This window comes from Callithrix jacchus, chromosome 6 (genome assembly GCF_049354715.1).
Source record: "Callithrix jacchus isolate 240 chromosome 6, calJac240_pri, whole genome shotgun sequence".
In the NCBI taxonomy this organism is placed as follows: domain Eukaryota; kingdom Metazoa; phylum Chordata; class Mammalia; order Primates; family Cebidae; genus Callithrix; species Callithrix jacchus.
In genome coordinates this window covers 23,485,333-23,506,312 of record NC_133507.1, presented here as the reverse complement: position 1 = coordinate 23,506,312, position 20,980 = coordinate 23,485,333, and the positions used below count along the sequence as shown (strand labels likewise).

The window sequence follows — 20,980 nt, the reverse complement described above, 5'->3', positions numbered from 1 at the left end:
CCCTGTCTCTAATAAAAATACAAAAAAGAAAAAAAATTAGCCAGGCATGGTGGCATGTGCCTGTAGTATCAGCTATCATACTTGGGTGGTTGAGGCACAAGAATTGCTTGAACCTGGGAGGTGGAGGTTGCAGTGAACTGAAATCATGCCTCTGCACCGCCCCCCAGTCTGGGAGCTATCCAGCATATATCCAGCCTGTCATAACTCTTTAATAAGAAAAATAACCCAATTTAAAAATGGGCTCAAGGCCAGGTGCAGTGGCTCATGCCTGTAATCCCAGCACTTTGGGAGGCCAAGGTGGGCGGATCACCTGAGGTCAGGAGTTCAAGACCAGCCTGGCCAACATGTTGAAACCACATCTCTACTAAAAATACAAAAATTAGCTGGGGGTAGTGGCAGGTTCCTGCAGTCTCAACTACTTGGGAGGATGAGGCAGGAGAATCACTTGAACCCAGGAGGTGGAGATTATAGTGAGCCGAGATCTCAGGCTACTGCACTGCAGCCTGGGTGACAGAGTGAGACACTGTCTCAAAAAAAAAAAAAAAAAAAAAAACGGCTTGGCTGGGCTCGGTGACTCATGCCTGTAATCTCAGCACTTTGGGAGGCTGAGGCAGGCGGATCACTTGAGGTCAGGAATTCAAGACCAGCCTGACCAACATGGTGAAATCCCGTCTCTTCTAAAAATACAAAAATTAGCCGGGTGTGGGGTGTGTGCCTGTAGTCCCAGATACTTGGGAGGCTGAGGCAGGAGACTTGCTTAAACCTGGGAGGTGGAGGTTGCAGTGAACTGAGATCATGTCACTGCAGTCCAGCCTGGGCAACAGAGTGAGACTCTGTCTCCAAAAAAATGCAAATTAGGTTGGGCTCAGTGGCTCATGCCTGTGGTCCCAACATTTTGGGAGGCTGAGGCAGGTGGATTGCCTGAGCTCAGGAGTTCAAGACCAGCCTGGGCAACACAGTGAAACCCCATCTCTACTAAAATACAAAAAAAATTAACCTTGTGTGGTGGCTAATGCACCTGTAGTCCCAGCTGCTTAGGAGGCTGAGGCAGGAGGATCTCTTGAACCTAGGAGGCAGAGGTTACAGTGAGCTGAGATTGCACCGTCAGACCCCATCTCCAAAAAGAGAAAAAAAAAGCAAGCTAATCTAGTGGCAGAAAACAGATCAGCTGTTGCCTGGGAACAGGGAGGGAGGCAAGGAATTACAAAAGGGGCGATGAATATGTTCACTCTCTTGATTCTGCCATGATGGTTTTAAGGGGTGTACGTATGCCGAAACCTATCGAATTGAACACCTTTAATATGTGCAATCAATCACATATCCGTCATACCTCTAATAAAGCTGTTAAAAAACCTGAAACAAGCATTTAAGGTTTTTTGTTTTGTTTTGTTTGAGACGGTGTCTTGCTCTGTCGCTCAGGCTGGAGTGCGGTGGCAAGATCTTGGCTCACCGCAACGTCTGCCTCCCAGGTACAAGTGATTCTCCTGCCTCAGCCTCCCAAGTAGCTGGGATTACAAGCACCTGCCACCATGCCCAGCTAATTTTTGAAGTTTTAGTAGAGGCAGGGTTTTACCATGTTGGCCAGGCTGTTCTCGAACTCCTGACCTCAGGTGATCCACCCACTTTGGCCTCCCAAAGTGCTGGGATTATATGCGTTAGCCACCGCCCTGGCCACATTGAAGTTTTTATAAAGTCGGTTATAACCTCAAGAAAAGTAGTAAGTAAAGAGAAGTACAGTGGGCAGAAAAACAAGGCAAAAGTTGTGCACGTTAAACTGGGAGGAGAAGGGTTTGGAAACAGGAGCAGAAGTAAAAGCCGTGGACTCTGGAGTTAGCCTGAGTTCCGATCCCTCTTACCAGCTAGAACCGGCCTGGATCAAACCATAGTTAAGTGAATAGACCTTGTTTCCAGAGTGCCTGGGTTGAAATTGCAGCTCTGCCACTTTCTAGGGAGTGGGCTTGGGCCAGTTATTTAACCTCTCTGTGCCTCAGTTTCCTCATCTCTATGAAAAGAACAGGTCTCTCAGCATCGGTGTGGTACCTGGCCTGTAATAGGTGCTTGATGAACATTAACCATTATTAGTAGTTCCCAGTGAGTTGATGACCAGATTGGGGTGAGATCTTGAACATCTGAGCCAAAATCTGGGCTCTCCCACCCTGCGGGCTACATCCTGGACAAACAAATCTCAGCCCCCAGGAGGAAAGTGTTGCTGTTAAGGTTGGATCCACTCCTTGGTCTCAGGTGCTCAGCTCAGAGGTCCCGACTCACATGATTGCTTCTCGGCATTTGACAGTCAAGGCTGACAGTGTTGAGTCCTGGGCGGCACAGGCCCTTCTTCTCCCAAGGTCGGAGGATGAGCTGAGCATCACTGCAGTGGTGAGTTCCTGTAACTGGAGGGAGCCAGGTGCTCATCACTATGCTCAGCTTGGTACATACATCCTCTTATTTGATCCTCTCTGCAACCTTGAGAAATGAGAGGTCTCTGGCTTCATTTGACCCATGAGGAAACTAGACTCAGAGAGGGTAGGTGATCTGCCTGAGGTCACACAGCAAGGTCAGCCCTTCCCAGCATGTGGATCCAGAGCTGGTGCTCTTTCCACTGTGCTGTGCTCAGTCTCTTCCTCCCAGCCCTGAGCACATTTTCCCTGGGGCCCTGAGTGCTGTAATGTATGGTGAAGCGGGGTGCAATGCTGACGGTAATGGCTTTCTGCCTCTTGCCTGCAGGGCCCTAGCGCTTGCTGCTTTCTTGGGCCTGGTCCTGTGGCTGTCTCTGGACACCTCCCAGCGGCCGGAGCAACTGGTGTCCTTTGCAGGAATCTGCGTGTTCATCGTCCTCCTCTTTGCCTGCTCAAAGCATCATTGCGCGGTGAGTGCTAGTTTGTGGGGCCCAGGACTGGAAGTGTCTGTCTCTCTCTTCCACCCCGAGGCTGGAGCTGGGAGCTGGGGTACGGGCAGTTGCTCCTGTTGGCAGATTCCTGGAGGCTCAGAGCCTAGAGAAGACCTGTGTGCATCAGGACAGGCTTCCTGTGAAGCAGAAGTCCTCACGCTCCCCAGCAGGGATGCGTCTCTTGACTCAGAGGCCAGCGGGACATTTGTTTCCTTGGCGACATGTCCTCTGGTCAGTCTAATCCTGGTCTTCAGGTCTGTGGTCTCAGGAGCCACCTCCACCCACAACCACAGATAGCGCAGTCCAGAGCTCCAGTCCGTCTGCAGAGCCAAGGGTTTCCTGGAATCATTAGCTTAAAATAGGGCTTCTCGAAATCTGCGCACTAGACCAGTAGCAGCAGCGCCTCCATGGAACTTATTAGAAATGTAACTTCTTAAGCCCCACCCTAGGACCACTGCATTAGAAACTCAGGGGCAAGGGCAGCAATCATCCTGTCAGCAAGCAGAATTCTGATGTGTACTCAGTTCTGATGTGTACTCAATTCTGATGTATACTAACGTAGCCACACGGAAGGAACCTTCTGTCTCTCTGCCTCTGCGGCATCAGGATCCCTCCCTGTTTCATGGTGTGGCCACCCCCTTCCCCAGGCTACAGCCAAGCCTCCCAGGAGCATCTGATGCACGCCTGAGCCTGGACTCACTGCTAAGGAATTATTAGATGCTGACCAGGAAGAGCAACCTGAGGAACCCAGCTCTCCTCTGCTGGGAGGGGCGAGGGGCAAGGGGTGTGGGCACAGAGCCCAGCTTATGGCGGAGAGAGTGGAGAGGGTCAGGCAGACTGAGTTCACACTAGCTGGAGGGGAGCTGGGCCCGGAGCAGTCTGGTGGTGATCCTGAGGCCAGAACCCCAGGCCACTGCTCTGGCAGTGAGGACCAGGAGACGAAGTGCCATGGCATGCCCAAGGCTGGTGAGGTTTCACCTAAGTTCTTAGTTAGAATCTTGGCCCACCCCTGCCCACTGCCCAGGCTCATTCCTGCCTAGCACGTAGCCTGTTCTGAATCCCAGCGAGGGTGTAACCACCAATGCTCTTGCGCTCCCTCGGCAGCCGATGCCCTCTGCCCTCACCCCTGCCCTGCTCCCTGCCCATCCCTCAAGGAGCTGAGCTCACCAGGACCTTTCTGTGGGGTGGGGTGGCAGGTGTCCTGGCGAGCCGTGTCTTGGGGACTTGGACTGCAGTTTGTACTGGGACTCCTCGTCATCAGAACAGAACCAGGATTCATTGCATTCCAGTGGCTGGGCGAGCAGATCCGGGTAGGTACATGGGGCCGGCTGCCCAGAGCATCTTGGGTTACTGAGAGCAGGGGAGAAGCCACTTGGCAGGGGAAGAGGTGGGTGCTGAGGCCACAGAGAAGGCTTGGGACCGGGAGGGTGGGGTCAACTGGGGCCCTAGGCCAGGTGGGCAGTGGGTGGCTGGGCAGCACAGCTGCCACTTCCATCATGCCTGGTACCAAGGCCCCAGTGGAGTAATCCTTTCAGAGGCTGGGTCTGTAGTCATCAGTGACTTGGAAATTGTAATAATTAAAAGTGCTAAAAAAAATCCCCCAAAATCTGCAAATGATTTACTTGTGTGTATGTATATTTAAAAATAATGTTTATTGAAGTTCAACATTTTTATTCTGTTTTTGTTTTGTTTTGTGACAGAGTCTCTCTGTTGCCCAGGCTGGAGTGCAGTAGTGCAGTCTTGGCTCACTGCAACCTCCACCTCCTGGGGTTAAGCAATTCTCTGCCTCAGCCTCCCTAGTAGCTGGGATTTCAGGCACCCACCACCATGCCTGGCTAATGTTTGTATTTTTAGTAGAGATGGGGGTTTCACCATGTTGGCCAGGCTGGTCTCGAACTCCTGACCTCTGTCGATTCACCTGCCTCAGGCTCCCAAAGTTCTGGGATTACAGGTGTGAGCCACTGTACCCAGCCCTGTTTTGTTTTGTTTTGTTTTGTGTGAGACAGTCTTGCTCTGACATTCAGGCTGGAGTGCAGTGGTGTGAACTGCAGACTTGACATCCTGGGCTCAAGTGATCCTCCCACCTCAGCCTCCCCAGTATTGAGTAGCTGGGACTACAGGTGTGAGCCACCATGCCAAGCTAATTAAAACCATTTTTTGAGGGGATACAGAGTCTTCCTATATTTCCCGGGCTGGTCTCAAACTCCTGGGCTCAAGTGATTTTCTCACCTTGAGCCACGGGGTGCCCAGCAATTCTGTTTTTTACTGTAGTAAAATCTATATAACATAAAATCGACCATTTTAACCATTTTTAAGTGTCATCAAATTTACGCACACTGTCATGATTTGCTTTTGTCCAAAGAAAATTACAACAAATTTGGTTAAAAATCCTATTTGGCTTTTATTTGTGATTTTAGAACGAGGCAACACCGCATTCTGTAAAAATAGAGTGAGTGTTCCTTCCGATGAGCTGAGCAGATGAGGCTGGCTTTATAGACAGAGAAGGGCTGAAGAAAGCAGAAACAGGAAACAGAAAGCAGCTTGGTGGTTTCAACATTACTTTCCCTGTAAAGGTCAAAGCTAAGGGACTGGCTGTCATGCCACATTTGGGGATTCGGCTTTATCTCTCATCCTCCTGAATTTTGGGAAGGTCGGAAGATGGCTCGGTTTTGACTTGTGGTGTGGAACTTTGTAGCATGAGTGATCCCATTTTGGTTGGTCTGTTGGGCCCAGTACAGGAACTCAGTCCCAATCAATGGTCTCAACGCTTAGAACTTTTTTTAGAAAATCTATTTATTTGTTGATTTATTTTGAGACCAGGCTATGAGACTAAGTTTTGTATTTTTGGTAGAGACAGGGTTTCATCATGTTGCCAAGGCTGGTCTTGAAGTCCTGGTCTCAAGTTATCTGCCCACCTTGGCTTCCCAAAGTACGGGGATTACAGGCATAAGCCACCGTGCTGGCCTCTTTTTTTTTTTTGAGATGGGGCTTCACTTCCATCACCCAGGCTGCAGTGCAGTGGGGTGATCTTGACTCATTGCATCCTCGACATCCTGGACTCAAGGGATCCTCCCACCTCAGCCTACCGAGTAGCTCGGACTACAGGAATGAGCCACTATGTCCAGCTAATTTTTGTATTTTTAACACTTTAAAAAATATGAATTGTCAAGGACATAGGTTAAATAGGTTAATATACTTACCTCCCTCTCACCAGCTTGCATTTCCCTGTGCTCTGTGCAGGGTGGCGCATGAGAACCTGCCAGTCCCGGGCCGTGCACACCTGCTGGCATCACTGACAGTACTCCATGGGGTGTGGAGGGAAAGACAGAGAGTTGCTTTTCTGATCATGTCCCCATTTTATAGATGGGAATGCTGAGGCTGAACAAGAGAAGTAACTCATTGGCCCCGCAGTCACAATGCAAGTTCAGGATATAACACAGGGCTCCTGTAGAAGCATGGCTGGGCTCAAGCTAGGGATGGGGACAAGATGAGGGGAGGTTTTACCATTGATTGTCAGGGGTCTGAGCAGGCACAAAGGGCACCACCTTCTTCACACGTCTCCTGGTCTTGCGTCTTCCATTGTCTCTTCTTCATTGTCCTAACGACTCTCAGAGCATTTCTTTTTAATTTTTTTTTTTTGAGACGGAGTCTTGCTCTGTTGCCCAGGCTATAGTACAGTGGTGTGATCTTGGCACCTCTGCCTCCTGGGTTCAAGTGATTCTCCTGCCTCAGCCTCGCTAGTAGCTGAGATTACAGGTGCCCACCACCACGCTTGGCTAATTTTTGTATTTTTAGCAGAGACAGGGTTTCACCATGTTGGCCAGGCTGGTCTCGAACTCCTGACCTCAGGTGATCCTCCTGCCTCGGCCTCCCAAAGTGCTGAGATTACAGGTATGAGCCACCACACCCGGCCTACAGAGCATTTCTTTAAAATTGACTGAAACGGTGTCTCTTTGGTAAATGTGCTTAGAAGCGAGTGCTCCTGACGGTAGCTCTAACACTCCTTGCCAGGTGGTGCCCACCCCGATAAGGGCCTAGGGGACCGTCCCAGGGCCAACCCGCCTGTCTCTGGCTGCCGCTTCCTCCCTCCTCCCTTTCCAGCCTCACTGCCTGTTTTTGTTTATTTTGCTTTTCTGTTTCAGACCTTCCTGAGCTACACAGAGGCCGGCTCCAGCTTCGTGTTTGGGGATGTGCTGGTCAAGGATGTCTTTGCCTTTCAGGTCAGCTTGACTCAGGGTCCCGGAGGCCTTTAGCAGCCACTGCCCAGCGCCTCCAGCTAGAGGGGAGTCGGGGCACGGTGGGTGCCCAGTTGGAGGGGAGGGGTCCTGTGAGCAGACGTTGCTGTACTGGGAAGCTAGTGAAGCTTAAGCCTGGGGCCCTGGGAGGGGCCCAGCAATGTGCAACTCATGACATGTGTTTTGCTATATTTTGTAAAATTTGCAAAAGATGTTTCTGTGTGCTTTTCCTTAGAGATGAACCTCCAGATTATAGAATTATTGAGTGGCTGAGGATAAGAAGTAGGGGGAGGGGTCGTGGGGATAGCTCCCACCGAGACTCGAGCCCCTGAAGTCTGCAGAGACCCTGGGCCTAGGATGAGTGATTTCCGGGAAGGCTTAGGCTCTCTCAGGTGCTCCTCCTTCAGGGCTCCTCACAGGCCACCTCTGCCAGGAAGCCAGCCCTTATTAGTCCAGCAGCAACAGCTCCTTCCTCTGTGTCCTCCTAGACATAGGATCCTGCTTTCCCTCCCTCTCTCCCTGCCTCCATCCATCCTTCCTTTCTTTCTTCCAACAAAAATCGATTGTACATTTACAGCACTGCAAAATATTACAGGGGAAATGAAGATAAAGACACTGTTCTGTCTCAAAGACCTTATTGTCTATGGTGGAGCCCCAACCCTAATTTAAAAACAGAGCAGCCTGTGCCCAGGACGCTGTGGGGGGACCCGCTTCACTGTTCTGGGTGGGGCTGTGGTTGTATTTCTTTTTTCCCCAGTTAACTGTTTAAGCACCAAAATGTCTTGTTTAGTAAGAACTCTCGCAGAGCCCTCCTCTGCCTGCCTTACACTCAAATTGTCTAAGACCCTGAGGCTCGCTCTAGGCTTAAACTCCACGTGATAGGCAAAAGAGAGGGGGCGGGGAGAGAGGGAGAGAGGGGCCTGGGGCCCCACTCACCCAGTAGCTGGCCGCAGTTTTCTGCCACCGATGCCTGGCACCGAGAGGGAAATCAGGGCAGCCCACCCTGGTACATCCGGGACCACCATCACCATGGAGCTGCTGTGTAAGACCCTATGTGTAGGTTCCAGAGGTTTCTGCTATTTTCATTATGCAGGCCACTGTTCCCAGAGCCTCCCCACCCTCCTGGGGGTGTTGGACCCAGAAGACTTTTGGCTTAAGCCATGGCCTTGTCTATGGACTTCTGGGCTGGCATTGAGCCAGGTCATGAGTTCAGACCCTCCTGCCTACCCCCGACCCCGACCTCTGGCGAGTTCCCCTTGGAGCCTTAGCATCTGTTGTGCCAGTGGACGCCCTGGGGAATGTCCAGTCTAACGTTGTCAGTCCTAAGAGGAAAGTGGGGGGGCCAAGTTCCTGTATTCTCTGAAGTATTCTTGCCCCCCTGGGCGAATTTGCCCATCATGTTTTCTGAGACCAGTTCTGCATAAGGAGAATATTGGGAGGGGCAGCCTCTGTCAGTTCCGAAAAGGCCCCTAATACCGTCCTTTAGGGTAACAGGCACTACTCCCTTACCTTGGCATAATCAATGCGAGGGTACCGAAGGTTTCAGAAAAGAGCAGTAAGATCTGCTTCAGGGTGAATTCCCATGTCCACCCAAGCAGGGAAGCTCCCACAGCTTCTCACATTTTAAAACACACACACCCGGCCAGGCATGGTGGCTCACACCTGTAATCCCAGCACTTTGGGAGGCCAAGGTGGGTGGATCACTTGAGGTCGGGAATTCGAGACCAGCCTGACCAACATGGTGAAACACCGTCTCTACTAAATACAAAATTAGCTGGGCATGGTGGTGCATACCTGTAATCCCAGCTGCTAGGGAGGCGGAGGCAGGAGACTCACCTGAACCCGGGAGATGGAGGTTGTGGTGAGCAGAGATTGAACCATTGCACTCCAGCCAGAGCAACAAGAGTAAAACTCTGTCTCAAAAAAAACAAAAAAACAAACAAACAAAAAAAACATACACACACACACACACCTGACACTCTGCAGTTCAACCTCCCCAGGAAGCTGGGTTCAAGTGTAATAATGGAGAAGCCTGAGGAAGTACCTACAGGAGAGATTGTTCTAATAAGGGACCGTGAGGAAGGCTCCTTGAGGAGGTGGCATTTGACATGGAGTTTAGGACAGAAGAGATTTGGACACACGGAGCTAGGCAGAAAGAGGAAATGGGATGGTAAAGCATGGAGGTGAGAACGTGCTGGCATGTCCCCGGTGCAGGGCACAGTTCAATGGATGGGCGTACAAGCTGTTTCCCAAAGGGAAATGACAGCCTCGTTAGCCAAAGAAGCGGGGAAGGGGTGCTGAGCGGGCCATGTGGCTGCTTTCCACCGGAGCCCCAGCCCGCGTCTCTCCTGCGTCATTGCTGGGCTTGCCTCTGTGTCTGGCCCCTGGCCACATTAGCTATGTCTCCTCATGTCCTGCCTCCCTTTCTGGAAGGATGTGTGCACACCTGCTGCTTGCATTGCTCCCTGAATCACCCTTTAGAATTGTGGATTCCTGGACTGTGTGCACCAGGAGAAAGCTCAGTGGTGTTTGGGCCTCCCTTTTGTATTACAGGTGGTCCAACCAAGCCGCAGAGAGGAGCAGTGGGCTGGCCGTGGTGGCACAGTGAGTTAGGGCAGAGCCAGAACTAGACCCCTCCACTGGACTTCCGATTAAGGGATGTATTCTTCCTCACACTGTCAGAGGAAATCAGTGACCTCATATCTCTCCTCCAAACACAAAAAGCACTCTGAAAAACAAAAAGGATTATTTAAAAATGTGTCAGTTAGGCCAGGCATGGTGGCTCTTGCCCATAGTCCCAGTAGTTTGGGAGCCTGAGGTAGTCGCAGGCTTCACCATATTGGCTCAAGTTCAGGAGTTTGAGACCATCCTGGCCAATATGGTGAAACCCCATCTCTACTAAAAATATAAAAATTAGCCAGGCATGGTGGTGGACACTTGTAATTCCAGCTACTCAGGAGGCTGAGGCAGGAGAATGACTTGAACCCAGGAGGCAGAGGTTGCAGTGAGCAGAGATTGTACCACTGCACTCCAGCCCAGGCAACACAGTAAGACTCCATCCCCCAAAAGAAAATAACAATAAAATAAAAAGGTATCAGTGGTGGCAAAAAACTTTGAAGTTGAATGTTCAGTTAAGGCAGAAACAATAGTGGGGTGGGCTTATCATTGACCAGCATTTCCCAGACAAACACTATAGTTTCCTGGCCCCTGGGAGACCTGTCCTTTGGACAAATTCCTGGACAGCATATCGGCCAATGCCTCATCCTTAGCAATGCTGGAAAAGATGCGTGGCAGATGTTGAGAAAGAATTCTCTTTCTCACTAACCACAACATTGTATTCAGCCTCCCTGCTCCCCTGTATCATACACATATGCTTGGGATTTGCTCTCGAGGTAGGGCTGACCTGAACAGAAGACTCAGGAAGTTCTGTCTATTCTTTCTGTGAATCACGCAGACCTAGTCCAAGGCCTTTAGCCAATTTCAGTTTGGAGAAGTCTTCTCTGAGCTCACTCGGATTTTCAGAATCCAAGCTGTTTCCTGCTGGCCATGGTCCAGCTGCTCTCTCCTGGGGGGAAATAAAGCCTCTTCCCGGGGCTCCTTCAGCCCTCGGCCTGCCCTGGGCCTGGAGTCTGGCACAGTGGACATGGCCGTGGCAGTCACCCCTTGGCTGAAGCTGGATTAGTCATCCCACCTTGGCTCCGTCTCCCTCCTAGTAACTTTCCATCCTCATGAGCACACCCACCAGTCTGGTTGACCGGGAGCACATCTTATTCTTTTCTCTACTAATCTCAGCAGTGCTGCTCAGATTTTCTCTGGAGGAACCCCTAGGGTCAAGGAAAATGTCTTCATCTCCTGAGAGTTTTGGGGTGTCTGACACAGACTATGCAATCCCCAGTGTCAAGAGTGCCAATTTTGCGCACACACACACACACACACACACACACAAATACACATAAAGATCAAATAAGGACCAAAAGGTGTCACTGGGTTTGGTAATTAAGGAGTAATCGGTAACATTAGTGAGCATGGATTTCGGTGAAAGGAATGGGAATCAGTGAAGCCTGGGGTGGGATGGCTGAAAGAAGGGAGATGGTACCACTGAGGTAGGAGACATCTTGTTGAAAACCTGGGATCCAGGCAGCGATGGGCATGAGGGGCAAAGTGCTCAGGCCATTCTGGGTGAAGGATGGCACAAACAGGAATTCAGGAGGTATAGCTAGGGGACAGCCAGAAATGCAGCTGCTCTGGACTTGGAGACGAGTCCCTTCCACTTTCTGGCGGTCGGCAGTGTACACTGCAGCTGCTGCCCCGAGCATCTTCCATCTTCGGGTTTTCTGTGGTTCACCATGGCCTGGGGCTGGTGACAGGGCACGGTCTACAGTGCTCAGGCCTTGGGGTCTGGGGACATGAGGGTTTGCCCAGACAGACTTAGGAAGTCAGCAGGAGCCCTGGCTCAACTTCCTCCAGGGAGAGGAGGGAGCAGGCCGTGTCCTTTGTGGGTTTTGTCCGGCCTTCAAAGCCTGTTTCCTGGCCAGGTGATGACGTCTGCTCAGAGCCTCTAATCTAGGCTCTAGGGCCGTGGTTGTCAGAGTGTGGTGTCCCAGTCAGCTGCACCAGCAGCATCTGGAAAGGCCAAACATCAGACCCCACCCTAGACCTATTCAATCCAAAATGTTCCGAGCACATTCTCAGAGGATGCTTCTGGTCCATGTGCTGACCACCACTGGGCTGGAAGAGCTAGATTTCCTTCTTCCTTGAGTTATGGCACAAGCAGGACCCACCTCCAAAGCCACTTCTACAAGGCAGTGGTCAGAACTTACCCCCATTCCTTGAAGGGGGCTGCCTTAGTCCATCCAGGAGGCCATAATGAAAACCATAGACTGGGTGGCTTACAAGCAACAGAAATTTATTTCCCACACTTCTAGAGGCTAGCGTCTGAGATCAGGGTGCCCGCAAGGGTGACTTCTGTTGAGGCCCACTTTGCCCTCTCCCCACTTGGTTGTCTGTGTCCTCATGTGGTAAGAGAGGTGAGGGAGCTCTCTGGAGCCTCTTTTATTTTTTATTTTTATTTTTTTGAGATAGGATCTCACTCTGTTGCCCAGGCTGGAGTGCAGCGATGTGATCACTGCTCATTGCAGCCTCCATCTCCTGGGTTCAAGTGATCCTCCTGCCTCAGTCTCCAGAATAGCTGGGGCTACAGGTGCATGCCACCATGCCCAGCTAATTTTTTTTTTTTGCCCAGGCTGGTCTTGAACTGAGTTCAAGGGATCCTCCAGCCTCAGCCTCCCGAAGTGCTGGGATTATAGGTGTGAGCCACTGTGCCTGGCATGGGACCTCTTTTATAAGGGCACTAATCCCATTCATGAGGGCTCCACAATCATAATCTGCTCACTCCAAAGTCTCCACCTCCTAATACCATCACCTAGGGAATTAGGTTTCAATATATGAATTTGGGGGGACTCAGTTATTCAGTTTCCAGCAGGGATGCATGCTGCCCCTGAAGGCAGAGGAATAAACCTCCAGGACTGTTCCCGGGGCAAACCTCCCGAGGGGCATGGCAGGACCTTGGCATTGTACCTGGTGGCTGGGAGGTAGGTCTCCCTCTTTGCTGGTGTATGACCTCAGGTGGGTAACCAAGATCTCACAGCCTCCGTGTGCTCATTGTGAAGTGGGGACAGTTACATCCACCACAGCTGCTGTGAGCATTGATGAGTCCCCACCCGTTAGGGACCTGGCCCAGAGCAGGCCCTCGTGGTTGGCGCACAGTGGAATTTAACGGCACTTGCCTCCTCCTTCCATAGCAGCACTGCCTTGAGCTGCCTGCCCTGCTCTTCTGCCATCTCACATCTACCAGGGAGCGCCCCAGAGCTGTTTCCTGGGCTGAGATGGCATTGGCTGCAGGGACCTTATTTAGTATTCTATCCTACCTTAGAAAATTGGGGCCGCTGTTTTCTCTTTCATTCCCCTCCCCTCCCTAGACAATCCCCACTTAATCCAAAACATAGCCTCTTTTCCACCATCCATCTCCATCTCACAGATAGAAAATCTCTTTTGATTGCTGGCAGGAGAAAGTCCCAGTGCTGCAGTGGGGTCCCGATGTCCCGGGCACTCTCCTCCCTGGCGTGGGCCATCCCTACAGGCCTGCCAGTCTCTCTCAGGACCCACTGGACAAGCAGTCTAGACAGTGCGTGACCCCCTCTGCGTCTCAGTCCCAGGAGTGGTGAAATGATGTCATCACACCCATGCTGGACATGCTTCTAGCCCCAGGCGGGAGGAGGAGTCACGGGCCAGCACAAGGGGCCAGCACAAGGGTTTCTTTGAGCCGGTTCTGGTGTTCTCTGTCAGGTGACTTCCCCACTGCAGTGAAGTTGGTGACAGATGACAGCAGAGCAAGTCCAGATACTGCCTGCAGTATCGGTCTGGGAAGGGACAGGAGGAAGAAAAGGCCAGCAGAGCTTGCTTCCCAGCTGCCTGGGGCTGAATCGCCATTCTCTTCAGGGGCCAGTTCACTTTGAAATAGAGCCTAAATTTGGTTGCTCAAGACTCTCCCTCCTTAAAAACAAAAGCAGCCCTTGCCGGGCCCTCAGCAGGGTCCAGTGGTGAGCACAGCGCTGCTCCTTGCAGCAAGAGCTGTTCACACTTGTGATCTCTCCTTCCTCATGTCCCCTTTCCACCTTGGCTCACTGACATCAGCCTCGGTCCCCACCCTTCCTCTGACACCGCTCTCACCTAGATCACGGGCGCCTCCGGGTGGCTAAGTCCCAGGAGTCTGGCTCAGTCCTGACCTTTCCAGAGTTCTCTGATGCACCTGACACAGCTGCCAGTGACTTTCACTTCTTGAAAATCTGCCCCTCCGTTTCCATCCCACCTGTCTCCTCGCTATTTCCAGACCTTGGCTATTTCTTTCTTTCTTTTTTTTCAGATGGAGTTTTGCTCTTGTTGCCCAGGCTGGAGTGCAATGGTGCAATCTTGGCTCACTGCAGCCTCTGCCTCTTAGGTTCAAGCAATTCTCCTGTCTCAGCCTCCTTAGTAGCTGGGACTACAGGTGCCCACTACTACACCTGGCTAATTTTTGGTATTTTTAGTAGAGACGGGGTTTCGCCATGTTGGCAAGGCTGGTCTTGAACTCCTGACCTCAGGTGATCAGCCTGCCTTGGCCATTGGCTATTTCTTTGTCTCCTTCACAGGCACCTCCTTCCGCTCTCACCCTTCAGTGACGCACTGAGCACAGGGCCTCCTTAGCCCCTGCTCTTTTCACTCAGGGTGATTTCCACAGTGAATTGCACCCACCAGCCACCTCAGCCTGTACCACTACTATGTCTTCTTCTTGTTCTTCTTCTTTTTTTATCAGGGTCTCACTCAGTCACCCCAGGCTGCAGTGCAGTGTCATGATGTTGGCTCACTGCAACCTCCCCCTCCTGGGTTCAAGTGATTCTCGTGCCTCAGCCTCCTGAGTAGCCAGGATTACAGGCGCCTACCACCACACCCGACTTTATTTTTATTTTGAGTAGAGATGGGGTTTCACCATGTTGACCAGGCTGGTCTTGAACTCCTAACCTCAAATGATTCACCCACCTCAGCCTCTTGAAGTGCTGGGATTACAGGTGTGAGCCACCAGATGGAGTCTCACTCTGTTGTCTGGGCTGTAGTGCAGTGCCATGATCATGACTCACTGCAGCCTCCAATTCCTGGAATCCAGTGATCCTCCTACTTCACCCTCCAGAGCAGCTGGAACCACATGCATGTGCCACCATGCCCAGCTATTAAAAAGAAATTGTGTAGAGATGGGGGCCTTGCTTTGTTTCCGAGGCTGGTCTCAAACTCCTGAACTCAAGCAAACCTCCTGTCTCGGCCTCCTAAAGTGCTGGGATTACAGGTGTGAGTCACCACGCTGGGCCAACTTGTACTTCTTATGAAAGAGTCCCAAGCCAAGGCCAGGTCCAGATCTCCCCTCCTTTTATCCAGCTGCCACTCGATATTCCACAGGCATCTCAAATTCAAAGTTCAAAACCAAACTGATTTTCCCACAAACCACTCCTGCCTATACTCTCTCCCTTGAGAAATGTCCACCTATTATTGAAAATTATAGGAACAGCTGGGCACGGTGGCTCACACCTGTAATATCAGCACTTTGGGAGAATGAGTCAGGCAGATTACTTTAGGTCAGGAGTTCAAGACCAGCCTGGCCAACATGGTGAAACCTTGTCTCTAATAAAAGTACAAAAATTAGCTGGGCGTGGCAGCTGGCACCTGTAAGCCTTGCTACTTGGGAGGCTGAGGTAGGAGAATCACTTGAATCTGGGAGCAGAGGCTGCAGTGAGCTGAGATCAAGCCACTGCACTCCAGCCTGGGTAAAACAGTGAGACTCCATCTCAAAAAAGAAAATTATAGGAACAGATAAGAAATTCATAAAGAAAAAAGTAAACAAAATCTTCATAGCCCCAGCACATAGAAACAAGCCCTTTGACTATTTGGTAGTGCTTCTTTCTATAATTTAAATTTTCCAATTTTCCCACTTAACATTTTAGCTTAAGAATGCTCCCATGCTATTACCAGTTCTGCATGACGAATGTAAACTGTTGGGGACACATGACACAGAACAGAGCAAACATTTCCAACCTAAAAGGGTATAAGGTAAAAAATAACCTTCCTCTCATCCCTGGCCCCCAAGGCACCCAGTTCCCTCCACAAAGGCACCTGCTGTTGCTGGCCTCCTACACATTCTTCTATTGATCCCCGCGCCCATACAAGATCACACACAGTGCCCCTCACACACATGTTTTTGGAGAGGTAGGGGATCTTACTATGTTCCCCAGCCTGGCCTTGAACTCCTGGGCTCAAGCAATCCACTTGCCTCAGCCTCCTGGGGAGCTGGGACTATAGACACATGCCACAATGCACAGCTACGTCCCACCGCCTTTTGAAACCTACATAACAGCATAGCATACACTCTTGTGGTCCACCTTCCCTTTTTGCATTTAACAATACGTCTTGGAATCTGTCCACAACTCCCCATAGAGACCTTCCGCATTCTTGTTTCCTGACCCTTAGTGCGCCGGTGTCTGTCTGAATCGTAGGTGATGAAACTAGTCCCCCACTAACAGACCTCTCCATTTTTGCCAGTTCGTTGTTATAAATCAGACTGCAGTAAAAAAAGACTAGGGTGCAGAAAAGCAACCTCCTTTTCCATGGGCCTAGAAAGGAGGGAGTGGGTGTGAGAAAAATTCTGAAGGGAGAATGCCTAAGCCCTGGAGTGAAGGAAGAGGGGCATTTAGCTGGGTATTAATCATAGGAAATGGGGTGACGGGAGGAGATGCTGGCTTGGGTCGGTGATGAGCGGAAGCGGAACATCAGAATGATGAGGGTTCCCTCATTCAATCCCAAAACGCGCGAGAGAGGTTAGGGCCAGAATCTGAGGCCAAGGATTGAGCTCGTGGAGAAGATGCACACTGTCACCCTCACAACGCCCCTCGGATGTGGGCATTTTACCCCCCATTTTAGAGACAAAGAAGCAGGAGATAAAAGCAGTGCACTCAGGCCCCACCCCACCACAGCACTGGCCTACCTGTGTGAGGAGAGAGAGGATGGTCTGGTGGCTGTCACTATTTACAGGGGATCTGAGAGGACGAGGCTGCCTCCAAAGAGGGCCTGCAAGTGGAATAGGTGGGGCTTCATGCACCAGTCCCAGACATCTTCCCGGGTCCTGGCACGCCTCTGAGAGGCAAGGCCTGCAAGGGAGTGGGCTGCCTGGAGTCTCCTGGGCCCTGCCTGGCACCCTGTCTCCCGCCTGCCTCTAACCTGGAGTCCTGTGCTCTCCCTCTTGGCAGATTCTGCCCATCATCATCTTCTTCAGCTGTGTCATATCAGTTCTCTACCACGTGGGCCTTATGCAGTGGGTGATCCTGAAGGTGAGTTCTCAGTGCCCATGACCTGGGCTCTCCCAGAGTCACCAGCTCGCAGGGTTCACACTCTCCCAGAATGGCTTGCTTCCAGAGCCCAAACCTCCCCAGATACACTGCTCTCCAAGCCCACACCCTTCCAGAATCCCCTACTCCCAGTGCCTACACCTTTCCAGAACTCCCAGTTCCCAAGTTCCACAACTTTCTGGAATCCCTTGCTCCTGAGGCCCACACCTATCCAGAACCCCCTGCTTTTAGAGTTCACACCTTCCTAGGATCCTTTGCTCCTGAGGTCCACAGTTTCCCAGAATCCCCCATTCTTAGAGTTCCACCTTCCTAGGATCTTTTGCTCCTGACGTCCACAGCTTCCCAGAATCCCCCACTCTTAGAGTTCACACCTTCCTAGAAGCCTTTGCTCCTGAGGTCCATACCTTCCCTGAACCCCCTGCTTCCAGGATCCCCACCCTTGCAGAATTTAGTACTGACCAAATATCCTTTCCCAGGGTCTCCTGTCATGATACTAAGGAGAAATAGCACCAAAGTCTAATGTGGTCTTTGCTGGAGGAAAGGTTGCAGTTTTGAGGCTGCATTGAGAAGGTGTAGAGGGGAAAAGTAATTTATAGCAAAAAGATATTGAGACACTGTTGCAGTGGGCCATATTGGCCAGATTTAGCTAGTATAAATGTCAAATCCTGTGCGCTTATGTTCATAAAATCTGCTGCACAAAACCAGGATGTAGGAGACAGTATTGGACAGCACCGGATAGCACTGGGCCTGGCAAAAGATTCTGAGGTTTTAACTGATTGAGCTCAGAATAAATCAGGAATATCAGATGGCTACCAGAAATGCAAAAACAACCTGTGATTATTGTCCTCGTTCATTTTCTATTGCTGTAACAGAATATCACAGACTGGGTAATTTATAAAGAAAAGAGATTTATTTGGCTCATGGTTCTGGAGGCTGGGAAGGCCAAGAGCATGGCACTGACATCTGGTAAGGGCCTTCTTGCTGTGTCATAACATGGTGGAAGGGCAGAAGGCAGAGTGAGCACATGAGACACAGAGAGATCAGGGCCGGACTTATCCTTTTTATCAGGAGTTCACTCCCATGATAACCAAACTACTCCTGCAATAGCAGCATTAATCCATTCGTGAGGGCAGAGCCTTCACGACCTAATCATCTCCTAAAGGTCATGCTTCTCAACATTGTTACAATGGCAATCAAATATCTTTTTTTTTTTTAACTTTGGCAATCAAATTTCAAGATGAGTTTTGGTGGGGATATTCAGACCATAGCAGTTATGTTGAGAGCACAGACTGCATAGCATAAAGGAGGTGATTATTCCCAGATCTGGAGAATGTGTTCAACCAAGAGGCTATGACAAACTGAACTATAAGCAGGAGAGTGAAAGGGCCTGAAGCCATACCCTTTGCAGAATGACTGCAGGAGTAAGGAATGAGGAGCCTGGAGAAGAGGAAGTGAGGGGTAGGACAGCTGTATACAAATACTTACAGAGGAGAGTTTAGGGGAAGGGCAGCCTGAGAGGCACCAGCAGCGGAGAGAACTCCAGGAAAGCAGATTTCCTCTTGATTAAAAAGAAGAGCTTTCTGTTGGGCATGGTGGCTCACACCTGTAATCCCAGCACTTTGGGAAGCCAAGGCAGGTGGACCACCTGAGGTCAGGAGTTTGAGACCAGCCTGGCTAACATGGTGAAACCTCGTCTCTACTAAAAATACAAAAATTAGCTGGGTATGGTGGCATGTGCCTATAATCCCAGCTACTTGGAAGGCTGAGGCAGGAGAGTTGCTTGAACCTGGGAGGCAGAGGTTGCAGTGAGCTGAGATTGTGCCACTGGATGAGGCTCTGTCAAAGAAAAAAAGAAAGAAGGGGGGGAAGGGAGGGAGAAGGAGAGGGGGAAGGGAGGGGAAGGGGGGGAAGGGAGGGAGGAGAGGGGGAAGGAAGGGGAAGGGGGAGGGAGAAGGGAAAGCAAAGCTAAGCTTTCTAGTATAGTGTTTCCCAAAACCTTTTCCACAAAACTAATTCCACAGCATGTTAATAAATGTTACCAGGTAAAGGTAGCCTGACCTCGTGGTCAAATAATTTGGGGAGACTAGGCTAGATATCATGCTACAGAAATTTAAACAGGTTTAATACAGGACTTCTCAGAACCTTTACTAAACTAATGTGTATTGGTAATCTCCAAGGGGTGTGTGCGTGCGTGTGCGTGCGCGTGTGTGTGTGTATGTATGTGTGTCTGTGCAATTCCTAATTCTCAAATATATTTGGCCAGGAAATCCTTTCTGTATTCCTATGGTGGAATGGGTGACTTTGGGAAGTGGTAAGCCATCAATAAAGGTGTGGAAGAAGGTAAATGGACCTTTTGGGAAAATGCAGATGAGGGGTCCTACACTGGACTGGGAGTTGGAAGGAAGATGGGTAGGCTCTTCCACTCCAGCCCGCCTCTGACTCTGGGGTTTGCTGACATCAGCCCACAAAGAACACTCTGCTTCCTCCTAGATTGCCTGGCTGATGCAAGTCACCATGGGCACCACAGCCACTGAGACCCTGAGTGTGGCTGGAAACATCTTTGTGAGTCAGGTGGGTACGGCAGCCTCCTGCCCTCATGCTCATCAGCAGCTTCCTCAAAGTGGGCAGGTGCCCTGGGTCCCCAGGGCTCTGATTCAGTCTGAGGAAACGCCATTTGAACCTTCTCCCAGGGTCATCAAAGGCTGCTGGCCCAGAGATACTCTGGGGATGCCTGGGTCATGCCAGGGACGATGTCACCTGTCTGACTTCTTACCACTCTAACCCTAGGCAGCCTTCATCACCCCAAAGACTCACAAATCCTATAGATAAAGTCTAGTTTCTTATTTTATACACAAAGAAACAGGCTCAGGGCATGGGAATCCCTTGGCCAATATCCCACATGTATAAGCCACAGGTTTGAATCCAGGTTTTCTTCTTCCTGGTCAGAGTTTTTTCCACTGCATCATTTTGTCTTTTCCATTCTCTCTCTTTCTGAAAATGTGTTTTCCAAAGTAAATGTGACTCTGGAAGCACCCTTAGCGCCGAGTCCCTTTCAGAGAGCCTGATCCCCCTGAGGTTGGCCCACTGGAGACTCTGCCATGGTCTGTCCTGGCCCATCTGCCTAACATTTCAGTCACCAAGAGACACACTTGTCAAAAGATGCCATATTTCACTGGACAGTTTAGGAAGCTTTGGAGAATATTTGTATCTTTTTTGCTATGGTGCAAGTGTGTTGATTTCAAAGTTTTTTCCGGTTGTTTTTTGTTTCGTTTTATCTTATTTTTAGCCAATGAAGATAGATATGCTCTCAGATAAACTGTCACAAAAACCCCTTAAGGTGTTCAAAATGAGGCGAAAGAGGAAAACAATATTAAAATGCATAGCAGTTATTTTATATGAAAGGCTGCAAATGTATTCTGTGTGTTTTGCTGGGAAAATATGTAGGTGAAGGTGACATTGGGTGATGTGAAGTGCTGCCAAGGTAAATTCGCTCCGGACAAGTTGATCAAGCTGACCCAGGTGTCTGGGTCTGCGCCTCATGTCCCGCAAGAGGAGGGGATGGGGAGCCTTCAGGGGTCAGTGGCGTCATTTCATCCTCTCTATGTGGCGGGCCTGGCTCTCTCCTCTCGTCTGTCCACACTCCCTCCCTGCGGGATCACATTAGCCTATGGCTTTAAACACTTTCAGTGTCTCCCAGGTCTGCTCTGCCCTCCCGACCTCCCACGAACTCAGGACTGATAAGTCAGCTGGCCCCTTGACCGTTCACTTGGAGATCTAAGGGGTGTCTCACATTAAGACACTAAGTCCAAACAACCAGAACTGTTGCTCCCCTCCCCCATCACCCTCCCTGTCTCAAGCCCTTCCCCTTGGCAAGTGGAAACATCTTCCACAGGATCGTTCAGACAGAACAGCCTCTCTAGTAGCTGGGATTA

General features: G+C 50.5%; 1 protein-coding gene and 1 long non-coding RNA gene across 4 annotated transcripts in view; one reads left to right on the top strand and one right to left on the bottom strand.

The window, feature by feature from the left end:
• SLC28A1 (solute carrier family 28 member 1) overlaps positions 1–20,980 on the top strand; it is a 54,907-nt gene that overhangs the window by 12,827 nt on the left and 21,100 nt on the right. For all 3 annotated transcript variants that reach the window (XM_035303906.3, XM_035303905.3, XM_078326866.1), the window contains exons 6-10: positions 2,725–2,866; positions 4,084–4,197; positions 7,030–7,107; positions 16,950–17,030; positions 19,539–19,619. In XM_035303906.3, coding sequence (XP_035159797.1) covers positions 2,725–2,866; positions 4,084–4,197; positions 7,030–7,107; positions 16,950–17,030; positions 19,539–19,619 — 496 coding nt within the window. The remainder of the gene's footprint in view (positions 1–2,724; positions 2,867–4,083; positions 4,198–7,029; positions 7,108–16,949; positions 17,031–19,538; positions 19,620–20,980) is intronic.
• Positions 17,937–20,980, bottom strand: part of LOC103793661 (uncharacterized) — a 50,487-nt gene continuing 47,443 nt past the window's right edge. The window contains exon 5 of the long non-coding RNA XR_004744416.3: positions 17,937–18,884. This is a non-coding gene — a long non-coding RNA (uncharacterized LOC103793661). The remainder of the gene's footprint in view (positions 18,885–20,980) is intronic.